The sequence below is a fragment of the Staurois parvus genome, unplaced genomic scaffold (assembly GCF_062004578.1).
Source record: "Staurois parvus isolate SC_StPar_1 unplaced genomic scaffold, SC_StPar_1.0 ptg000746l, whole genome shotgun sequence".
Classification (NCBI taxonomy): Eukaryota; Metazoa; Chordata; class Amphibia; order Anura; family Ranidae; genus Staurois; species Staurois parvus.
This window is the reverse complement of record NW_028318542.1, coordinates 5715228-5737381: the sequence shown is the minus strand read 5'-3', so window position 1 is coordinate 5737381 and position 22154 is coordinate 5715228. Positions and strand designations below refer to the sequence as shown.

The 22154-nt window shown below is 44.9% G+C and overlaps 1 protein-coding gene across 1 annotated transcript in view; it reads left to right on the top strand.

Annotated features, from left to right (window-relative positions):
• Positions 1–22154, top strand: part of LOC149445157 (cytochrome P450 2G1-like) — a 45341-nt gene that overhangs the window by 8771 nt on the left and 14416 nt on the right. The window contains exons 3-4 of the mRNA XM_089654216.1: positions 577–726; positions 19559–19719. Of these exons, the coding sequence (XP_089510342.1) occupies positions 577–726; positions 19559–19719 (311 nt within the window). The remainder of the gene's footprint in view (positions 1–576; positions 727–19558; positions 19720–22154) is intronic.

Here is a 22154-nt window from a genome sequence, read left to right as displayed (position 1 = left end):
ACATGAAACCTGAAATACATTCTGTTACTAAAAGTACTTAAAACAATTCCTGTCCTAGTGACATAACTCAATGGTGGAATCTTTCCAATGGAGACATGTAATTAACATATACGTTCTAACTACTCCTACAACTTCCTCCTAACCTCCTCCTACAACTACAAAAAAAATTGACCCCGCTTTAACACCTTGACCTCCACAAGATTTACCCCCCTGACCAGGCCATTTTTTGCAATACGGCACTGCATTACTTTAATTGACAATTGCACAGTCATGCAATGCTGCCCCCAAATTAAATTTGACTTTAAATGTTTGCGCTATAAACAAAAAGTCTGACAAATCTGGAAACAAAAAACCTCAATATTTTTTATGTTCTGCTATAAAACATTCCCCCCAAAAATGTTAAAAATCAAATTGCTTCATAAATTTATGCCAAATTTATGGCCTAAATTTGGCCTAACATTTCTTTAATTCCATGTGTTTTAATTGAAATAATTATGGATGTTAAGGGTAATTAAATTTTTCATATAACTGCACTTTTTACTCCTTTGCTGTACATTACTGTTCATTGTTTTGTAGGAATGGTCTTCAGCAATGGGGAACTATGGAAAGATTTGCGCAGGTTTTCACTCACCATGCTCAGAAATTTTGGGATGGGGAAGAAATCTATTGAGGAGAGAATACAGGAAGAAGCGGGGTTCCTGGTGGCAGAGATCAAATCTCAGAAAGGTATGTTGTCTGCTTGTGTGTCCTGGATGGATAGTTGTGTATCGCACCCCCTAAGGAGCCACTGTTGTATTTGGTCCCATTTAGAGCATGCACAGCCAATCACACCACATTCTCTGTACTCTTTCACTGGCTTCAATGAACAGTATGGGGGGGGGGAGTGTTTGGGGGAGGGGTGTTTATTGGGAACAAATTACTTGGATAGGGAGCATGGGATAATCCAATAAACTATATAAACTGAACAACTTGAGGACTCTTCAACTGCTAGCTGTGTTGCACACAAATTAATGTCCCACAGGATCTCTATGCTTTTGTTGACCTGTACTTCTTTTAGAGTTAAAAGCTAAACACAGTCATTATTCTTCAGCACTGGGGTCATCTACTCGCATAGCCACAGGATCATTGATTTCCTGCTGCTGATATCAACCAGGCCTTTACTAGTGAGGGAGATGCAAACACACCACCAGCTGGACTCTTTCTCATCAACTTCCTCCTAGCACTCTCCAGTAAGCTTCTCCATCCCTGGATGCAGATTTGCAAATAGGCCCCTCAGCTAAGCCTAGCTGGGACCTTGGTGTTTAATTGAAGACTTCCTCTAGGATCCTGCACCAGGGGCAGAGCCCCTGCACATGGATCTATTTAAGCAGGACTGGACCCATGGACACTACATTCTCCTGCCCAGGCCTCAGACTATTTATGAGCTGTCTCACCACCTACTGGGCACACCACGCCATGGATTGGCTAGAGTCTCATCAATATTCAGGCTGCATACCCTGTCCTTCCTCCCACTGTGATTCTAGAATCCTCTAGAAGACAGGGGGAAGTAATGGAGAAGCACCCTGTTTGGTGCTTCTCCATTACCCGTCCTTCCTCCCACTGTGATTCTAGAATCCTCTAGAAGACAGGGGGAAGTAATGGAGAAGCACCCTGTGAAACACTGAGCAGCCCTAACTAATCAACCCCAGTTCCTCCTCCTCCTCCTACAAGGGAGCCAAACTAAAATTTACCTAGCGGACCTCTCCACATTTGGAGTGCGCTACAGTTAGTTTTTTAGTTGCCTATTAAATTATTTTCTTTCAGTACATCACAGGACACATAGCAACTTCAAATTCACAATGATAACGTTATGCTGGCACCTCCAGGTGGTTGGACAAAAAATAACCAAAGACAGGAAATCCCCTGTCCTGTTTAGACCAGGCTCCAGTTCTTGTAGCAAGCCATAAAACACCAGCAAGACTGGTGGGATCTCTTCTGTGTCCTGTGATATACTCAAAGAAAAGGATTTTACAGGTAACCAAAAATCTGTCTTTGTCATATAGTCTGGGACACAGAGCATCTCCAAATTCAAAATAATTGAATTGAAAGGCAAACAGAAACCAACTAACGACCACCGATCCCAATTAGGTAAGAATCTCACACGGCTGCCTGCAAATTGTGCTGACTAAAAGAAGCATCCACTTAGTAAAGATATGAACCAAAGCCTAGGTAGCCACCTAACAAATCTGAGCTACTGAGCCCTGTCAATGAATAGCCCAGGAAATCCCAACACTCCTAGTAGGATGGGCTTTCATTGGAAACGGTAGAATCTCACCCTCTTAGATTTAAGCCTGAGATTTTGTCACACATATTTTATTTAATGTGGTAATTGAAGCAGTGATGGAGGTACAGGGGTTAGACGAAAAAATGGAAGTACTACATGATTTTCAGGTGTGAAAGTGATGACATGATTCACATTGAAAGCTTTGCTCCTGCTTTGTGATGAGACACCTAGCTAACAAGTGGGAAGCCTCAGTTTCATCATTCACTGTGTGCGCTGCTAGAAATACAGAGTCATATTAGAGCTTACTGAGCTTCAAAGAGGGCAGATGGCTGGTGCCTCTGTGACTGAAGTCACAAATTTGTTTGCCGTATCGCGAGGTACAGTATCAAAGGTTATGACAGCATATACGGTTTCCAGGAAAACAGCGTCTGATGAGCGTAAGCGCAGTGGACATGTTCAACTGCATGAAAGAGACCAAAAGACATTGAGACAAAAGGACATTGTGCAGGATTAAACAAACTATAAAGTGCCAGAGAGAAAACTAAACTACAGCTCCATGTACCCAAACGTGTTCTCACACTAAGAAATGTGACAATAAGAAAAAAAAAAATATTGCTGCGTTGATAAAAAAAACATTTGAGGGTCTAACACAAATAACATATAGAATGTAAGTGACCCAAATCACCAAAAAACCCTTAACACAAATAATATAAACCACCTATAAAAGGCAAATTAAATTCAACAAATAAGTGCCAGGCTGAACTTCCAACACATGGCACACATAGTATGAAATAAAAATAGGAAGTGCAACCAGTATGTGAAAAAAATCAGCATATTATACAAAATAAACACCCAGCTGACCTGCTAACACAAGCCCTGGGATGTATATACTGTATATATATATAAACACTGCTCAAAAAAATTAAAGGAACACTGTTTAATCAATCAGAGAATAGCATCAAGTCAATTAAACTCCTCGGATATTGATCTGGTTAGTTAAGTAGTAGAGGGGGTTGTTAATCAGTTTCAGTTGCTTTGGTGCGCTAGATGAGCAACATTGAGACGACCACCAAAACAGAAATGGTTTTACAGGTGTAGGCCACTGACATTTTTTCCCTACTCATCTTTTCTGACTGTTTTTCACTAGTTTTGCAGTGTTTTTCAGTGTCACTATTGGTAGCATTAGGCAATACTGGACCATACAGAGGTTGCACAGGCAATCCAACTCCTCCAGGATGGCACATCAATACGTGCCATTGTCAGAAGGTTTGCACAGTCTCAAGAGCATGGAGGAGATTCCAGGAAACAGGCAGTTACTCTAGATGAGCTGGACAGAGCCGTAGAAGGTCTTTAACCCATCAGCAGGGCCGGTATCTGCTCCTTTGTGCAAGGAGGAACAGGATTAGCACTTCCAGAGCTTTACAAAACGACCTCCAGTAGGCCACTGGTGTGAATGTCTCTGACCAAACAGTCAGAAACAGACTTCATGAGGGTGGCCTGAGGGCCAGGAATCCTCTATTGGGCCCTGTGCTTACTGCCTGGCACCATAGAGCTCGATTGGCATTTGCCATTGAACCCCAGAATTGGTAGGTCCACCACTGGCGCCCTGTGCTTTTCACAGATGAAAGCAGGTTCACCCTGAGCACATGTGACAGACGTGAAAGGGTCTGGAGAAGCTGTGGAGAACATTATGCTGTCTGTAACTTCATTCAGCATGACCGTTTTGGTGGTGGGTCAGCGATGGTCTGGGGTGGCATATCCATGGAGGGACGCACAGACCTCTACTGGCTAGATAATGGCAGTCAGGTTGCCATTAGGTATCGGGATGAAATCCTTGGACCCATTTTTGGACCCATTGTCAGACCCTATGCTGGTGCAATGGGTCATGGATTCCTCCTGCTGCACGACAATACCCAGCTCCATGAATGGCCCCCATGCTCACCTGACCTAAATTCAATAGAACACCTCTGGAATATCATGTTTCAGTCCATCTGATGCCGCCTCTTGGTCAAAAAAAGTCAAAAAATGCCGGTTTGCCACGATTTACCACAATTTGCCATGTTTTGCAGCATTAGAGCATTTTTACAGCTAAAAAACTCCTCTAGAAACCCATTAGTCCTGGGTTTTTTTCCAGCCAAAAAACGCCCCTTCTGAAAAATGTTGATTACAGTCTATGTGTGCATGAACACATAGAATAACATGCTGGAGAGTTTACTGGCTGTAGAAAAAAATGTCAAAAGCCAAAAACAGCAGCTGTAAAAATGTGCAATGTGCAGGGGGATTCAGTGTGCACTTCCTGTTATAACTGGGGATGTAGCTGTGTTTAGAATTAAAAAATCACATTCAAAATCATGTTAAATAGGAGTCAGTACACACCTGCTATCATTTAAAGTGCCTCTGATGAACCCCAAATAAAGTTCAGCTGTAGGTCTTTCCTGACATTTTCTTCCTAAAGCAAAAGCCATGGTCCACAGAGAGCTTCCAAAGCATCAGAGGGATCTCATTGTTAAAAGGTATCAGTCAGGAGAAGGGTACAAAAGAATTTCCAAGGCATTAGATATACAGTACCATGAAACACAGTGAAGACAGTCATCATCACGTGGAGAAAATATGGCGCAACAGTGATATTACCAAGAACTGGAAGTCCCTCCAAAATGGATGAAAAGACAAGAAGAAAACTGGTCTGGGAGGTGGCCAAGAGACCTGCAGCAACATTAAAGGAGCTGCAGAAATATCTGGCAAGTACTGGCTGTGTGTTACATGTGACAACAATCTCCCGTATTCTTCATATGTCTGGACAATGGGGTAGAGTGGCAAGATGGAAGCCTTTTCTTATGAAGAAAAACATCCAAGCCCGGCTAAATTTTTCAAAAACACATCTGAAGTCTCCCAAAAGCATGTGGGAAAATGTGTTATAGTCTGATGAAACCAAGGTTGAACTTTTTGTCCATAATTTTAAAAGAATTGTCTGGTGCAAAAACAACACTGCACATCACCAAAAGTACACCATACCCACAGTGAAGCATGGTAGTGGCAGCATTATGCTTTGGGGTTTTTTTTCTTCAGCTGAAATTGGGGCCTTGGTCAAGGCAGAGGGAATTATGAACAGTTCCAAATACCAGTCAATATTGGCACAAAACCTTTGTTTCTGCTAGAAAGCTGAACATGAAGAAGAACTTCATCTCTCAGCATGACAATGACCCAAAGCATACATCCAAATCAACAAAGAAATGGCTTCACCGGAAGAAGATTAAAGTTTTGAAATGACCTGGCCAGAGCCCAGACCTGAATCTGATCGAAAATCTGTGGGGTGATCTGAAGAGGGCTATGCATAGGAGATGCCCTTGTAATCTGGATTTATATAGCGCCAATAGTTTGTGCAGCGCTTTACCAAATGAAGGTAGACATTACAATTACAATACAATTTGATACAAAAGGAAACACTGAGCCCTGCTCATTAGAGCTTACAATTAGAGATGAGCGAAGAAATGAAAAATTCGATTCGACTGATTCGGCGAATTCGTGGACAATATTCGATTCGAGTCGAATAAATTCGCTGTGAATTTAACTTAAAAAAGGGTGTTTCTAGGCTTCAGAGAGACTTAATATTAGTGCAGAACACTGTACCTTTAATTTAAATGCCCTTGGAGTCTGCTGGGGAAGAGAAATAATACTGTCTGTCAGTATGACATGCAGATGAGTGCCGTCGATCTTAGAATCACTGCACACTTCACTCCTTTGGCCAGTCACGGGGCCAAAACCAGTGTTTGGAGCCACAGTGTGGCGGTGGAGGCAGCAGCAATGGGAGGCCATACAGCAACCTATGACAAAATGGAAACCAGCAGGAGCGTGAGGAGACCTGAAAGTGGCACATGGCAGAGTGGGAGCAATGGGAGGCGGTACAGGGACCCAGGTCACACTGTGGGCCCAGCAGCAGCGTGACCAGGCGGTACGGGGGCCCATGGCCGATATGGGGCTTGGTGGCACCTATGGAAGGCCTGTAATCTGCCAGCGACCTATGACAAAATGGACAACCGCAGGAGTGTGAGGAGATTTCAAAGTGGCACATGGCAGAGTGGAAGCAATGGGAGGCCGTACAGGGACCCAGGTCACACTGTGGGCTCAGCAGCAGCGTGACCAGGAGGTACGGGGGCCCATGGTCGATATGGGGCCTGGCGGCACCTATGGAAGGCCGCTAATCTGCCAGCAACCTATGACAAAATGGACAACCGCAGGAGTGTGAGGAGATTTCAAAGAGGTACATGGCAGAGTGGAAGCAATGGGAGGCCGTACAGGGACCCAGGTCACACTGTGGGACCAGCATCAGCGTGAACAGGCGGTACGGTGGCCCATGGCCGATTTGACCTCATTCATCCCATAGTCCTGCCGACTCACGAATAGCGTGGCCTCCTCAAAGGGCCTGAGCAAGCGCAGGTGTCACACATGAGCTGACAATGGCTGACATCTAAGTTACACAGGGAGTACCTTTATCCGCTTTTAACATCAGGAAATCTGTGATGGCCTTTAGCTGTTCGTAAAGGCGGTCTAACATATGTAGGGTTGAATTACACCTTGTTGCAACGTCACAGCATGAGGAGTCGGTACGGGGGCCCATGGCAGATTACATGTCTGGCAGCAGCAATGGGAGGCCCGTAATCTGCCAGCACCCTATGTCAAAAAATTTAACACACCAGCAGTGTGAAGAGACCTGAAAGTGGCACATGGCAGGAGAGTGTGGCGATGGAGACAGCAGCAATGGGAGGCCGTACAGGGACCCATGAGAGACTCTGGACTTGGCAGCAGCATGAGGAGGCGGTATATAGGGGCCCATGGCAGATTAGGGGCCTGGCAGCAGCTATGTGAGGCCCGTAATCTGCCTGCACCCTATGTCAAAAAATTAAACACACCAGCAGTGTGAAGAGACCTGAAAGTGGCACATGGCAGCAGAGTGTGGCGATGGAGACAGCAGCAATGGGAGGCCGTACAGGGACCCATGAGAGACTCTAGACTTGGCAGCAGCATGAGGAGGCGGTATATAGGGGCCCATGGCAGATTAGGGGCCTGGCAGCAGCTATGTGAGGCCCGTAATCTGCCTGCACCCTATGTCAAAAAATTAAACACACCAGCAGTGTGAAGAGACCTGAAAGTGGCACATGGCAGCAGAGTGTGGCGATGGAGACAGCAGCAATGGGAGGCCGTACAGGGACCCATGAGAGACTCTGGACTTGGCAGCAGCATGAGGAGGCGGTATATAGGGGCCCATGGCAGATTAGGGGCCTGGCAGCAGCTATGTGAGGCCCGTAATCTGCCTGCACCCTATGTCAAAAAATTAAACACACCAGCAGTGTGAAGAGACCTGAAAGTGGCACATGGCAGCAGAGTGTGGCGATGGAGACAGCAGCAATGGGAGGCCGTACAGGGACCCATGAGAGACTCTAGACTTGGCAGCAGCATGAGGAGGCGGTTTATAGGGGCCCATGGCAGATTAGGGGCCTGGCAGCAGCTATGTGAGGCCCGTAATCTGCCTGCACCCTATGTCAAAAAATTTAACACACCAGCAGTGTGAAGAGACCTGAAAGTGGCACATGGCAGCAGAGTGTGGCGATGGAGACAGCAGCAATGGGAGGCCGTACAGGGACCCATGAGAGACTCTGGACTTGGCAGCAGCATGAGGAGGCGGTATATAGGGGCCCATGGCAGATTAGGGGCCTGGCAGCAGCTATGTGAGGCCCGTAATCTGCCTGCACCCTATGTCAAAAAATTAAACACACCAGCAGTGTGAAGAGACCTGAAAGTGGCACATGGCAGCAGAGTGTGGCGATGGAGACAGCAGCAATGGGAGGCCGTACAGGGACCCATGAGAGACTCTGGACCTAGCAGCAGCATGAGGAGGCGGTATATAGGGGCCTATGGCAGATTAGGGGCCTGGCAGCAGCTATAGGAGGCCCGTAATCTGCCAGCACCCTATGTCAAAAAATTAAACACACCAGCAGTGTGAGGAGACCTGAAAGTGGCACATGTTTGAGGCATGATTCATGGCGGATTTAGTCAGTTGTGTCAGGAACTGGTGGTTTGAAATCCAGACTAATCCACGCCTGATTCATTTTCACAAACGTGAGTCTCTCCACACTTTGGGTGGACAGTCGTGTCCTCCGCGGAGTTACAATACCTCCTGCCGCACTAAACACGCGCTCCGATGCCACGCTACTGGCCGGGCATGACAGCCTTTCAAGGGCAAATTCAGCTAGTTGGGACCAAAGGTCAAGTTTCGTTGCCCAGTAGTCAAGGGGATTGTCTACCTCGGTTGGCAGGGTGCTGTCCAAGTAGGCCCAAGCCTGTTGTTTGAGCTCCTGCTCCAGGTCCACCTGATGCTGCTGCTGCTGCTGCGGCTGGTTAGTAGTTTCCTCACTGCGCTGGTGAAGAAAGCTACTCATCATCGACTGCAGACTGAGGCAGCCGCTGCTGGTGGAGCTGCCACTGCTCCTACCACCCCACCCCTCCCCTGCTGCCATGCCAGCGGAACGCGAGCGCACAGGGCCCACAGTGTCTGAGGATGGACGTTGGCGCACAAAGGCAGAGACCAACTGACTACATAGGTGGTTTTTATAGTACGTAATTTTGGCCTCCCTCTCAGCAGGTGTGAAAAAGGCCACCATTTTGGACCGGTAGCGAGGGTCCAACAAGGTGGACAGCCAAAAGTCATCCCTCTGTCTGATGGTTATTATTCGGCTGTCGCTACGCAAGCAACCGAGCATGCTATGGGCCATTTGTGCCAAGGAATGCGAGGGACTCCCTGCCTCCATCTCCACAGCATACTGCCACGGTGCGTCTGGGTCCTCTGTCTCCTCCTCCTCCTCCTCTACCAGATGCTCCTGCTCCTCCACTCCTGTCTGCTGAGTGGAAAAACCACCCATTTCACTCAATAATTCCTGAGCACAAATGTCCTCCTCTACCTCCTCCTCTTCTTCCTGTCCTGCCCCCACAGGGGTCATGTGGCGTTGAGATCTGTGCGCCACGTCTACCGCACCCTGACCAGCCATTGTTAACAGCATTTGTTCCAGGACGTGCAACAGAGGAATGACGTCGTTCATCCCATAGTCCTGCCGACTCACGAATAGCGTGGCCTCCTCAAAGGGCCTGAGCAAGCGGCAGGTGTCACGCATGAGCTGCCAATGGCTGACATCTAAGTTACACAGGGGAGTACCTTTATCCGCTTGTAACATCAGGAAATCGGTGATGGCCTTTCGCTGCTCGTAAAGGCGGTCTAACATGTGTAGGGTTGAATTCCACCTTGTTGCAACGTCGCAGATCAGGCGATGCTGTGGAATTCCGTTCTGCCGCTGCAGCTCAATGAGGGTGTTCTTTGCGGTGTAGGAATGGCTGAAATGCATGCACAGTTTACGTGACATTTTAAGGATGTCTTGCAGTGGGATGGTGGATTTTAGGAACCGCTTGACAACCAGATTGAACACGTGAGCCATGCATGGCGCATGGCACAACCTTCCTTGACGCAGAGCAGACACCATGTTCTTTCCGTTGTCAGTCAACATGGTTCCGATTTTTAGTTTGCGCGGAGACAGCCATCTGTCGATTTCTCTGTTCATTACACTCAGCAGTTCCTCCCCTGTGTGACTACGTTCGCCAAGGCATACCAGGTGCAGCACAGCGTGACACCGTTGCGCCCTGCACATGTGATATGCCGGTCGGGTAATGGGACTTGGCACGGGGGTGGCGGCTGAGGACACGGCGGAAAAAGAGGTGGTAGAGGCGGACATGCTTGCTGGACCAAGGACGTGCAAACGTGGAGGCAAAAGCGTCGTGACCTGTCCAAGTTGCTGGTGCGGCTGTGCCGGCACCACGTTCACCCAGTGGGCCGTAAATGACATGTACTGTCCCTGACCGTAGTTACAGCTCCACACGTCGGCGCTGCCGTGCACTTTGGCAGAGACCGACATGCTCAAAGACTGGCCCACCATCTCTTCTACATGTGAATGCAGGGCTGGCACTGCCTTTTGGGCAAAGAAATGACGGCTTGGCACTCTCCACCGCGGCGCGGCACAAGCCATCATTTCTCGGAAAGGTGCTGAGTCCACCAGTTGGAAAGGGAGGGACTGCAGCACCAGCAACTTGGACAGGAGGACGTTCAGCTTTTGCACCGTCGGGTGCGTGCTCGCAAACTGTTGTCTCTTGGATACGGATTCCAAGAAAGACTGTTGACGGAATCCGAGAAGAGGAGTAGCAGGAGAAGGAGCATCTGAACGAGCGGAAGATGCCAACGAGCGACAACTCCCCTCAGCAGAGGTGTTGGAGCCTTGACTGGCTGATAGAGGGCGATTGACGACGTCGGGTGACGGAGCAAGTAACGGAGCGGGTGATGGAGCGGGGGCTGGGGCAGGCAGAACCGCCGTATGTTTATCACGGTTTTCCCAGGCCACCGAATGGTGACGCTGCATATGCTGACGCAACGCTGTAGTCCCAACATGGGCCCCCTGGCCACGCTTGCATTTCTGGCCACATAGTCGACATACGGCTACGTTTACTTCCTCGGGCGGCTTGAGGAAAAATTGCCACACCACCGAGTAGGAAACTTTGCCCCCGCTACTCTTCACTGGCTGACTGCTACTTCCTCCGTGCGCACCGGCACCACTACTGGCCGTGGTGGTAGGCTGCAGTGGAGCTGGTGCTCTACTCCGTGGACGTTTGGCTCCACTGACACTGATGCGACCCTGCTGCTGTCTCCTGGGCAACCCACCGACTGTTTTGCTCGCTGCCAAGCTGCCACCCTCTTCTCCTGATGATGCGGAAGAAATTGCCTGATGACGACGAGGCTGCCAAGTGCGATCAACCTCATCATCATCAAGTAGGGTCTCCGCCTCACTACTAGCCCCCTCGGCTGCGTCTGGGTCAGGAGACAGACCTGTCTCTAGACCGGCTACCGAGCCACTCTCCTCACCAGTACTTGTTCGCTTGGCTGCTGAAAAGGCCGATGTCTCCCCCCGTTCCTGACCGCCCTCTGTTAGCTCTTCCTCACTGTACAGTGGGGCTGAGCCCACAGCATGCGATACTTCGCTTGGTGAGGGAACAGCAAAGGACAGGGGCAGGTAGAGGACACGTGATTTCTGTGGGCTTGCTCCCGGGCCATGCCAACTAACGGTTGTGTCTGACGTACCCACCGACCGTTGGCTGTAGGTGTCAGAGGTGACCTGGGAAGAGGAAGACGACCGAGCCAACCAATCAATGACGGCAGGGTTGTCGGTGGAGACACGACCGCTGGATGACACCGGGAGCACTGGCCTCTGGCTGCGAATACTGCTGCCTCGACCCCTTCCTCTGCTGCCACGTCTGCTCGCTCCTAAAACATTGCCTCCTCTGCCACTCCTCTGCATGTTGTCTGACATACTATTTAATTCAACGATTAGGTGTCCCTGAGTAACAATTCTCTGGCACTCAGTAACAATTCTGTCTGTCCCTGAGTATGAATTCTGTGGCCCTGAGTAACAATTCTGTGTCTGTGCGAGTAACAATTCTGTGTCTGTGCGAGTAACAATTCTGTGTCTGTGCAAGTAACAATTTTGTGTCTGTGCGAGTAACAATTCTCTGGCACTCAGTAACAATTCTGTCTGTCCCTGAGTAACAATTCTCTGGCACTCAGTAACAATTCTGTCTGTCCCTGAGTAACAATTCTCTGGCACTCAGTAACAATTCTGTCTGTCCCTGAGTATGAATTCTGTGGCCCTGAGTAACAATTCTGTGTCTGTGCGAGTAACAATTCTGTGTCTGTGCAAGTAACAATTTTGTGTCTGTGCGAGTAACAATTCTCTGGCACTCAGTAACAATTCTGTCTGTCCCTGAGTAACAATTCTCTGGCACTCAGTAACAATTCTGTCTGTCCCTGAGTATGAATTCTGTGGCCCTGAGTAACAATTCTGTGTCTGTGCGAGTAACAATTCTGTGTCTGTGCAAGTAACAATTTTGTGTCTGTGCGAGTAACAATTCTCTGGCACTCAGTAACAATTCTGTCTGTCCCTGAGTAACAATTCTCTGGCACTCAGTAACAATTCTGTCTGTCCCTGAGTAACAATTCTCTGGCACTCAGTAACAATTCTGTCTGTCCCTGAGTAACAATTCTCTGGCACTGAGTAACAATTCTGTGTCTGTGCGAGTAACAATTCTGTGTCTGTGCAAGTAACAATTTTGTGTCTGTGCGAGTAACAATTCTCTGGCACTCAGTAACAATTCTGTCTGTCCCTGAGTAACAATTCTCTGGCACTCAGTAACAATTCTGTCTGTCCCTGAGTAACAATTCTCTGGCACTCAGTAACAATTCTGTCTGTCCCTGAGTATGAATTCTGTGGCCCTGAGTAACAATTCTGTGTCTGTGCGAGTAACAATTCTGTGTCTGTGCAAGTAACAATTTTGTGTCTGTGCGAGTAACAATTCTCTGGCACTCAGTAACAATTCTGTCTGTCCCTGAGTAACAATTCTCTGGCACTCAGTAACAATTCTGTCTGTCCCTGAGTAACAATTCTCTGGCACTCAGTAACAATTCTGTCTGTCCCTGAGTAACAATTCTCTGGCACTCAGTAACAATTCTGTCTGTCCCTGAGTAACAATTCTCTGGCACTCAGTAACAATTCTGTCTGTCCCTGAGTATGAATTCTGTGGCCCTGAGTAACAATTCTGTGTCTGTGCGAGTAACAATTCTGTGTCTGTGCAAGTAACAATTTTGTGTCTGTGCGAGTAACAATTCTCTGGCACTCAGTAACAATTCTGTCTGTCCCTGAGTAACAATTCTCTGGCACTCAGTAACAATTCTGTCTGTCCCTGAGTAACAATTCTCTGGCACTCAGTAACAATTCTGTCTGTCCCTGAGTATGAATTCTGTGGCCCTGAGTAACAATTCTGTGTCTGTGCGAGTAACAATTCTGTGTCTGTGCAAGTAACAATTTTGTGTCTGTGCGAGTAACAATTCTCTGGCACTCAGTAACAATTCTGTCTGTCCCTGAGTAACAATTCTCTGGCACTCAGTAACAATTCTGTCTGTCCCTGAGTAACAATTCTCTGGCACTCAGTAACAATTCTGTCTGTCCCTCAGTATGAATTCTGTGGCCCTGAGTAATAATTCTGTGTCTGTGCGAGTAACAATTCTGTGTCTGTGCAAGTAACAATTTTGTGTCTGTGCGAGTAACAATTCTCTGGCACTCAGTAACAATTCTGTCTGTCCCTGAGTAACAATTCTCTGGCACTCAGTAACAATTCTGTCTGTCCCTGAGTAACAATTCTCTGGCACTCAGTAACAATTCTGTCTGTCCCTGAGTATGAATTCTGTGGCCCTGAGTAACAATTCTGTGTCTGTGCGAGTAACAATTCTGTGTCTGTGCAAGTAACAATTTTGTGTCTGTGCGAGTAACAATTCTCTGGCACTCAGTAACAATTCTGTCTGTCCCTGAGTAACAATTCTCTGGCACTCAGTAACAATTCTGTCTGTCCCTGAGTAACAATTCTCTGGCACTCAGTAACAATTCTGTCTGTCCCTGAGTAACAATTCTCTGGCACTCAGTAACAATTCTGTCTGTCCCTGAGTATGAATTCTGTGGCCCTGAGTAACAATTCTGTCTGTGCGAGTAACAATTCTGTGTCTGTGCGAGTAACAATTCTGTGTCTGTGCAAGTAACAATTTTGTGTCTGTGCGAGTAACAATTCTCTGGCACTCAGTAACAATTCTGTCTGTCCCTGAGTAACAATTCTCTGGCACTCAGTAACAATTCTGTCTGTCCCTGAGTAACAATTCTCTGGCACTCAGTAACAATTCTGTCTGTCCCTGAGTAACAATTCTCTGGCACTCAGTAACAATTCTGTCTGTCCCTGAGTAACAATTCTCTGGCACTCAGTAACAATTCTGTCTGTCCCTGAGTATGAATTCTGTGGCCCTGAGTAACAATTCTGTGTCTGTGCGAGTAACAATTCTGTGTCTGTGCAAGTAACAATTTTGTGTCTGTGCGAGTAACAATTCTCTGGCACTCAGTAACAATTCTGTCTGTCCCTGAGTAACAATTCTCTGGCACTCAGTAACAATTCTGTCTGTCCCTGAGTAACAATTCTCTGGCACTCAGTAACAATTCTGTCTGTCCCTGAGTATGAATTCTGTGGCCCTGAGTAACAATTCTGTGTCTGTGCGAGTAACAATTCTGTGTCTGTGCAAGTAACAATTTTGTGTCTGTGCGAGTAACAATTCTCTGGCACTCAGTAACAATTCTGTCTGTCCCTGAGTAACAATTCTCTGGCACTCAGTAACAATTCTGTCTGTCCCTGAGTAACAATTCTCTGGCACTCAGTAACAATTCTGTCTGTCCCTGAGTATGAATTCTGTGGCCCTGAGTAATAATTCTGTGTCTGTGCGAGTAACAATTCTGTGTCTGTGCAAGTAACAATTTTGTGTCTGTGCGAGTAACAATTCTCTGGCACTCAGTAACAATTCTGTCTGTCCCTGAGTAACAATTCTCTGGCACTCAGTAACAATTCTGTCTGTCCCTGAGTAACAATTCTCTGGCACTCAGTAACAATTCTGTCTGTCCCTGAGTATGAATTCTGTGGCCCTGAGTAACAATTCTGTGTCTGTGCGAGTAACAATTCTGTGTCTGTGCAAGTAACAATTTTGTGTCTGTGCGAGTAACAATTCTCTGGCACTCAGTAACAATTCTGTCTGTCCCTGAGTAACAATTCTCTGGCACTCAGTAACAATTCTGTCTGTCCCTGAGTAACAATTCTCTGGCACTCAGTAACAATTCTGTCTGTCCCTGAGTAACAATTCTCTGGCACTCAGTAACAATTCTGTCTGTCCCTGAGTATGAATTCTGTGGCCCTGAGTAACAATTCTGTCTGTGCGAGTAACAATTCTGTGTCTGTGCAATAACAATTTTGTGTCTGTGCGAGTAACAATTCTCTGGCACTCAGTAACAATTCTGTCTGTCCCTGAGTAACAATTCTCTGGCACTCAGTAACAATTCTGTCTGTCCCTGAGTAACAATTCTCTGGCACTCAGTAACAATTCTGTCTGTCCCTGAGTAACAATTCTCTGGCACTCAGTAACAATTCTGTCTGTCCCTGAGTAACAATTCTGTCTGTCCCTGAGAATGAATTCTGTGGCCCTGAGTAAGAATTCTCTGGCACTCAGTAACAATTCTGTCTGTCCCTGAGTAACAATTCTCTGGCACTCAGTAACAATTCTGTCTGTCCCTGAGTAAAAATTCTGTGGCCCTAATAACGTTTCTGTGGCCCTAAGTAACAATTCTCTGGCACTGAGTGAAAATTCTGTCTGTCCCTGAGTATGAATTCTGTGGCCCTAACTAGCGTTTCTTTGTCCCTAAATAACGATTCTGTGGCCCTCATTAACAAGTCTGTGTCCCTGAGTAATGGTTCTCTGTCCCTAAGTAACTTCTCTCTGTCCCCAATTCTCGTTTCTGTGGCCCTAACTCTGTCCCTGTCCCTAGTACAGAGCGGTCTGCCTCTGTTCAATGACTGCAGGCAAATGAAGATTTCCAAAATGGCCGCTATATATACCTCGACCATTACACAGTGCTGGCTGGCTGGCTGCTGATTGGCTGATGCGATCACATGTCGTTGAGGAATGCATTATGGGGCAGCGCGCCTTGTCTGCGCGCCTTCCCCGACATCCCCGCTCCGTCGCCGCACATGTCAGCCGCCATTTTCGGAAAAATTTCGATTCGCGCGTCCGAATTAGGCTGTTTTTCGGATTCGGCACGAATCGAAATTTTTCCGATATTCGACTCGAATTCCACTTCGGATACTTCGATTCGCTCATCTCTACTTACAATCTAATAGGGAAGGTCAAGCGATACAAAAGGTAATAGCTGTGGGGGATAGGCTGATGGAGGAAGTAAAAAGCAGTTTACTAGACAGAAGCAGGATAGGCTATATTACATATAAAAAAATATATATATATCTATATATATATACATGATAAATTATAAATAATTAAAAATAAAGATAAAATTAGCTGGCATTAAAACTACCTAAGACATAATGAAAAACACTAGTAAACTCCCTCTCTGGTGAACTAAGGAACAAAGCAAGGAGCAAGTATAATAAGGTGCTGATTAAAGAATTTATTTATTCATATATTTATTTCAGGTACTTATATAGCGCCGTCAATTTACGCAGCGCTTTACATATATATATGGTACATTCACATCAGTCCCTAACCCTCAAGGAGCGTACAATCTAAGAATAACTCTAGACCAGACATTATCAACCCTCACTATCTTAATGGCACACGCTACGTTAAAACCATACATATATAATTATAAAAAATTAGGAATAATCAATACTCATAAACCCCCTATCCAAAAAAAATGAAAAAAACAAGACATTCAGGAGCAAGAAGTAAGTAACAAACAATCAGATTAAAATCATCCAGACCACTAATTGACCCACTAACGTAAAGGAGCACTCTCAATAGAAAACCAAAAGGCATCAATCTCCAAACAAATGGTGAGGAGTATTCAATAATCACTAATACAACAATTAACATCAAATTCTATTTTATTTAAGGTTTGCAACTGAAAAATCCATATAGATTCAATTTGGATCAATGCATGGATATTGTTACTCCCTCTTCAATGTGGGCAATATTTCTCAATGCCCCAAAATTTCAGAAAAGAGGGGTCCTTGTTATGGTACAAGGCAAAATACTTAGAAATACTGTTTACTGTAACCCTTCTTGTGGAAACATCTAAGAGAACATGTGCAGAACATTAAGAAGGGTTATACTAAACATAGTATTGTAAGCTAAATCACTGTTCTTTTTTTTTAATAACCAAATATGGCTGCTAACGCCTCAAAATAACATCACATCCTTTCATTTAATTTCAGCTCTGCCCCCTTCCTGTGCAGGGAGGAACTCACGGCTTCCTGACACAGCCCTGACCACCCCTCAGCTCCTTGTATAGAGGAGCTATCTGAGCTTCTGGGCTATATATAAAAAACACAGACAGTTCCAAATGATCCCCCCCCCCCCCCCACCATGGCAAGTAGGCCTAATCTGCCACCCAGATAAAGGTGGAAGAAGGAAACAAAATTAGCATCACCAGTGTATGGAACATTCTAAGTGGCCTCTAAATAACATCTGCATAAAGGTCCATGCTGTGACCTGTAGTCCCAAAAAATAAAAAAGTCAGGTAGGGTGCAGGGCACTCACAATTCCCGCTGCAGTACTCTCCACAAAGGGGCCAATCTTCACCCATTCCCAGGGGCTTCACCACAAGGGCCTTCAGGGACTCTACTCCCTCATGGGTGACCACTGCCCTTGGCCTGTATAGCACCCTATTGGTCCACAAAGCGATATATATTTGAACAAGGTCCCGTTTTGCAGGTTCCAGTGGTGACCAGAAATGACAGATTGCAATAGAAAGTAGGACAAACCCCCCACATTCCTCAAATATATTAATAGTAAAAAGGTTCGGTCCGAGCATGTAGGCCCTTTACAAAATAATCTAGAGTGGGTGACTGGGGACAAAGAGAAGGCAAATTTATTAAATACCTTCTTCAACTCTGTGTATACAAAGGAGCATGGGGGAGCTCTTGTCCATAATGGGCATGGTATTGACACAGCTTCAGATGATCCACATTGGCTCACAATTGATATGATCCAGAAATATTTAGACAGTATAAAGGAGAATAAAGCACCAGGATCTGATGGCATACACCCACGGGTCCTTAAAGAAGTGAGCTCTGTCATTTCAAAGCCATTGTTTCTAATTTTTAGGGACTCTTTAATGATTGGCATAGTACCACTGGACTGGCATAAGGCCAATGTGGTGCCAATATTTAAAAAGGGGTCAAAGTCTTTACTAAGTAATTATAGTTATAGTTAGCTTAATTTCTATAGTTGGGAAGATACTGGAGAGTTTAATAAAAAGACCACATAAATGAGTTCTTACTGGAAAAAATATTTTAAGCAACAGACAGCATGGATTCATGAAAGACAGAAGTTGTCAGACTAATCTGATTTCTCAGACAGACAGGGACAGAGGGGTGGTGGTGGACTTTTTTTTTATTCTTTTTTATTTTTATTCTTTTTTATTCTAGAATATTTCATTCTTTGATTTGCTTTGATTTTCTATTCTATTCTTTTTTTCAATTCTATTCTGTTTTATTCTTTTCTTTTCGAAATTAAAATTTTTGCAGATGGCTGTATTCTAATACACACAGTCTTTTGAAGGAAATCAGCAATAGTCAGCAATATGTTTAATTTTCCAATTTGTTTTGTTATTTCGGATTAGTTACTATTGTAATTCGGAAATTCGGATACATCTGAATAACGAAGATTTCACCCAATTTTCGATTCGGAATGAAATGAACTGCACATGTCTACCTATCGTTATAAATTTGTAGATGCTTTGTTTGCCTGGAATGTATGAAAAAGAAATAAAAATTATGTACATGCTGTGCAAAACAAAAATTTCAGTAGGGCTTCTCAGGATACATTTTTCGTTGATGTTACCCAATTGGGACCTAATTATGTATCTGAAAAAAAACTGTGCTTGTCTCCTCTAGCATCCTCCAGTTGTGAAGAATCTGAATGGTTACCAGACAAGAATAAAAGAACAACAGTCCCCCTTCAGACACTCAAAACATCACTCCATATTTTTATTGTTTCCAAACATATCACATGAGGGCCACCTACTGTATTATTTTGGAACTTTAAATAAGCAACATATGTTCTCTAAAGAGTTACGCTTGAAGATTTGAATTTTTCAAATGAATATTACATGCATAGTGGTATGCCCATGTACAATAGTCCATAATCAGGGTTAGTGTTGGTAGTTCACCTCTGACTGATATGTAGTCCCAGTTGGGGACTGAATCTACAGTATCTACCAGGGGTAGACTGACAACTCACGGGGCCTTGGGCAATAGGGGATCATGGGGCCCGTGTGTCTTCACCCACACTCAAACAAACCTATGAAAAAGGTACCAGGGGCATCTCATGGGGCCCCCTACTGACCCTGGGCCCTCGGGCAGTGCCTGAGTGCTCGAATGGTCAGTCCGCCCCTGGTATCTACCTATTCTTCCAAGCCAGAGCAGGATTGTTATTGGGTTTGTGCTCTTAGGCCTGTGCTTATAGGCACCACTATGGAATTAGTGACTGAGATGTCTCTAAAATGTCATGTGCCCCCCCATCCATAACACCCATACGGAGTCATAACTATACAGTATGAAGTATGGAGGGCTGTAAACCTGTACAATGAATATATGTTTAATATTTGCCTGCAGGAAAATCCATCGACCCATCAAGCTTCCTATCGCAGGCTGTTTCCAATGTCATCTGCTCTATAGTGTTTGGAAACCGATTTGAATATGATAATCAGAGTTTTCGGCAACTTGTGAGCTTGTTCAGTGCCACATTCCAAGACCTGAGCTGCCCTTCGGGACAGGTAAGTTGTGCTGATGCTACACGGCTTACAGAGGAACATTGTACTTAAAGAAGAACTTTATTTTTATTGCTGGGTTGTCTACAAAAAACATACTCGACCACTTATTGAATCTGGCATTGTCTGATGTCAGCCACCATCTGTCTCAGCACTTTGGGTCCTACACCCCCATGTTCTTGTCTGATTTCATGAGGGTGCCAGCTTTTTTGTCCAGGTTCTTTGAGCCCCCCCGATCCTACGTCCCTGATGATGTGCAGTGCAGTGGCAGAGAGTTTCTGGCAGGTGAACAGTGCAGTGTAGATTGCCTTGAAGCCACCTACGATGTGTGGCTTCAGTATCTGAAGAGGCTATGGCCTGGGGATGGGAGGAGGGCGGGGGTGACATCATTATCATCTAGGTGAGAAAGCAGGTAGTGCCAGGACCCAGTCCCAAAGAAAAGCCACTTAACCCCCCCAAAAATGTTACAAACCAATTGTGTACTTGGGAAGGGGGGTCGACTTTAAATCATTCATTTGGAACAATATAGTAAGACTTGATGCTGACATAATCAGTTTGAACAATAATAATAAAAACAGGCATACAAGAAAGCAATCAACTGCTGAAATCATGGTTGAAAAAAACCCTTTGATTACCAAGTTCTAGTGAATGATATAGGGCAGGAAGAGGCTGTTCAAAATTATACTTTTGTAAATGTTATTTTTCATTATAAATAATGTATATGCAAAAAAAATGGACATATTGCAGCGTACAGACTGTTAAATATGGTAGCTGCATTTGTTTTCTTTTTTTTTAGGCTTTTTTTTTCTTTTTTTTTCACTTGGTGATCTGGCCAGTAATACACATCCTGTCTTAGGCTAAGTTCACACCTATGTATGTTGTGTTTGAGCCATTTCTGCATTGCGTTTTTGCACCTGCGTTTTTGGCAGGGGTTTTTTTTTTCATTTTTTTTATTTTGCTTGTTGCTAGGCAGATTTAAAATGCTTCAAAAACACAGCAAAAACACATAAAAAATGCAATACATTCTTTTCTGCAGCATTTCCATTGAAGTCTATAGAACCAAAAAGGCAACTTTTTGCGTTCAAAAAAGTCCCTGACCCTTTACAAAAAACGCACCGGGTGAAAGCGTACAGATGTGAACATGTCCCATAGGAAATCATATTAAATGGACTGTACTGCGTTTCTGCAAAACATGCTTAGGTGTGAACCTAGAGTCAGGGTGACTCCACTCTGGATAGAGGAGCAATGGATCCACATTTGGATGGAAGCATTGTCAATCTTGGAAAAAGGTAGTGCTAGATTCATTAGTGGATTTAGATGTATTTCGCAAAAAAAAAAAAAAAAAAATAAAGCCTAACTCCACCTAACACTTTTTAGGCTCCATGCAAACACGAGTTAAAAAATAGGCACCTATGGGAGCCGTGGTTGCAATATGCCTTTCCCATGCTCCCCCCGGCTAGTCTGGAGATGTGATGGTGTTCGGTATTGGCGTTCTTGGACCCCTGCTCTTTGGTTTTGTTAATTTGTTAATTTGTATTTATTTATTTTTTCTCTCTTTGTACTCCTCCTTTCTTTTCTTTTTCTGTTTGTTTTTGGTGTGGCAGTGGATAGCTGCTTTTAGTTTGAGTTACAGTCAGAGTTATACTAATGTTCTTGTAATTTATGTACCTTTTGCTCTGCTGGCGTTAGTGCACTGTTTTTTCTATTTTTTTTATTTTTTATATGTGCATTTGATAGCCCCTGCGTGGGCGTGTTTTGTTACCTCTGTTTTACACTTTTTAAAATTAATAAAAAACATTGAAATATAAAAAATAAGCCCCTAGTAGCTACTTTTGAGCATTTTTTTTCTGCCCCTAGACATAAATTTTGTTATCCCATGTGTCCATGTACACTATGGTAGTCGAGAAGTCTTTTTGAAGCTTCAGCTTCTAGAAGCATGAAAAAAAACGCTTTATTTTGCGTTGATGGGAGCAATTTGCCAGCAGAAAAATATGCTGAATGCTCCTAAAAGCTGCTAACCTCTACTAAGATTTATAAATAAAACAGCGCAAAATAGACCTTCATGCAAATCTAGTAAATCACAAAATATAAATGTCCCATATTCATTAGTGCATATCTCTGTCAGAAAATCTTCAGGAAAGACACCCCAAAACCACTTGTGATGAAAGCTGAGGATTCCAAATGCTTTTAGGAAACTTCCACCTATCACCCGTGCACACCAACATCAAATACACTCACCAGATTTTGGTGAATGAAAAGCCTTTAAGGATTTTGGGAAATCCTAAACCCTCTTTGCATCAGCTCAATGATAACCTGCCCCACCAGGTTTAGATCTTCTCCCAGGTCCTCACCGTGGTATCCTTGTTAACTCCACCGTATCAGAGAAAAAACTTATATAGTGTAATATTGCCAGATAAATGTTATGACAGAAGACAAAATCC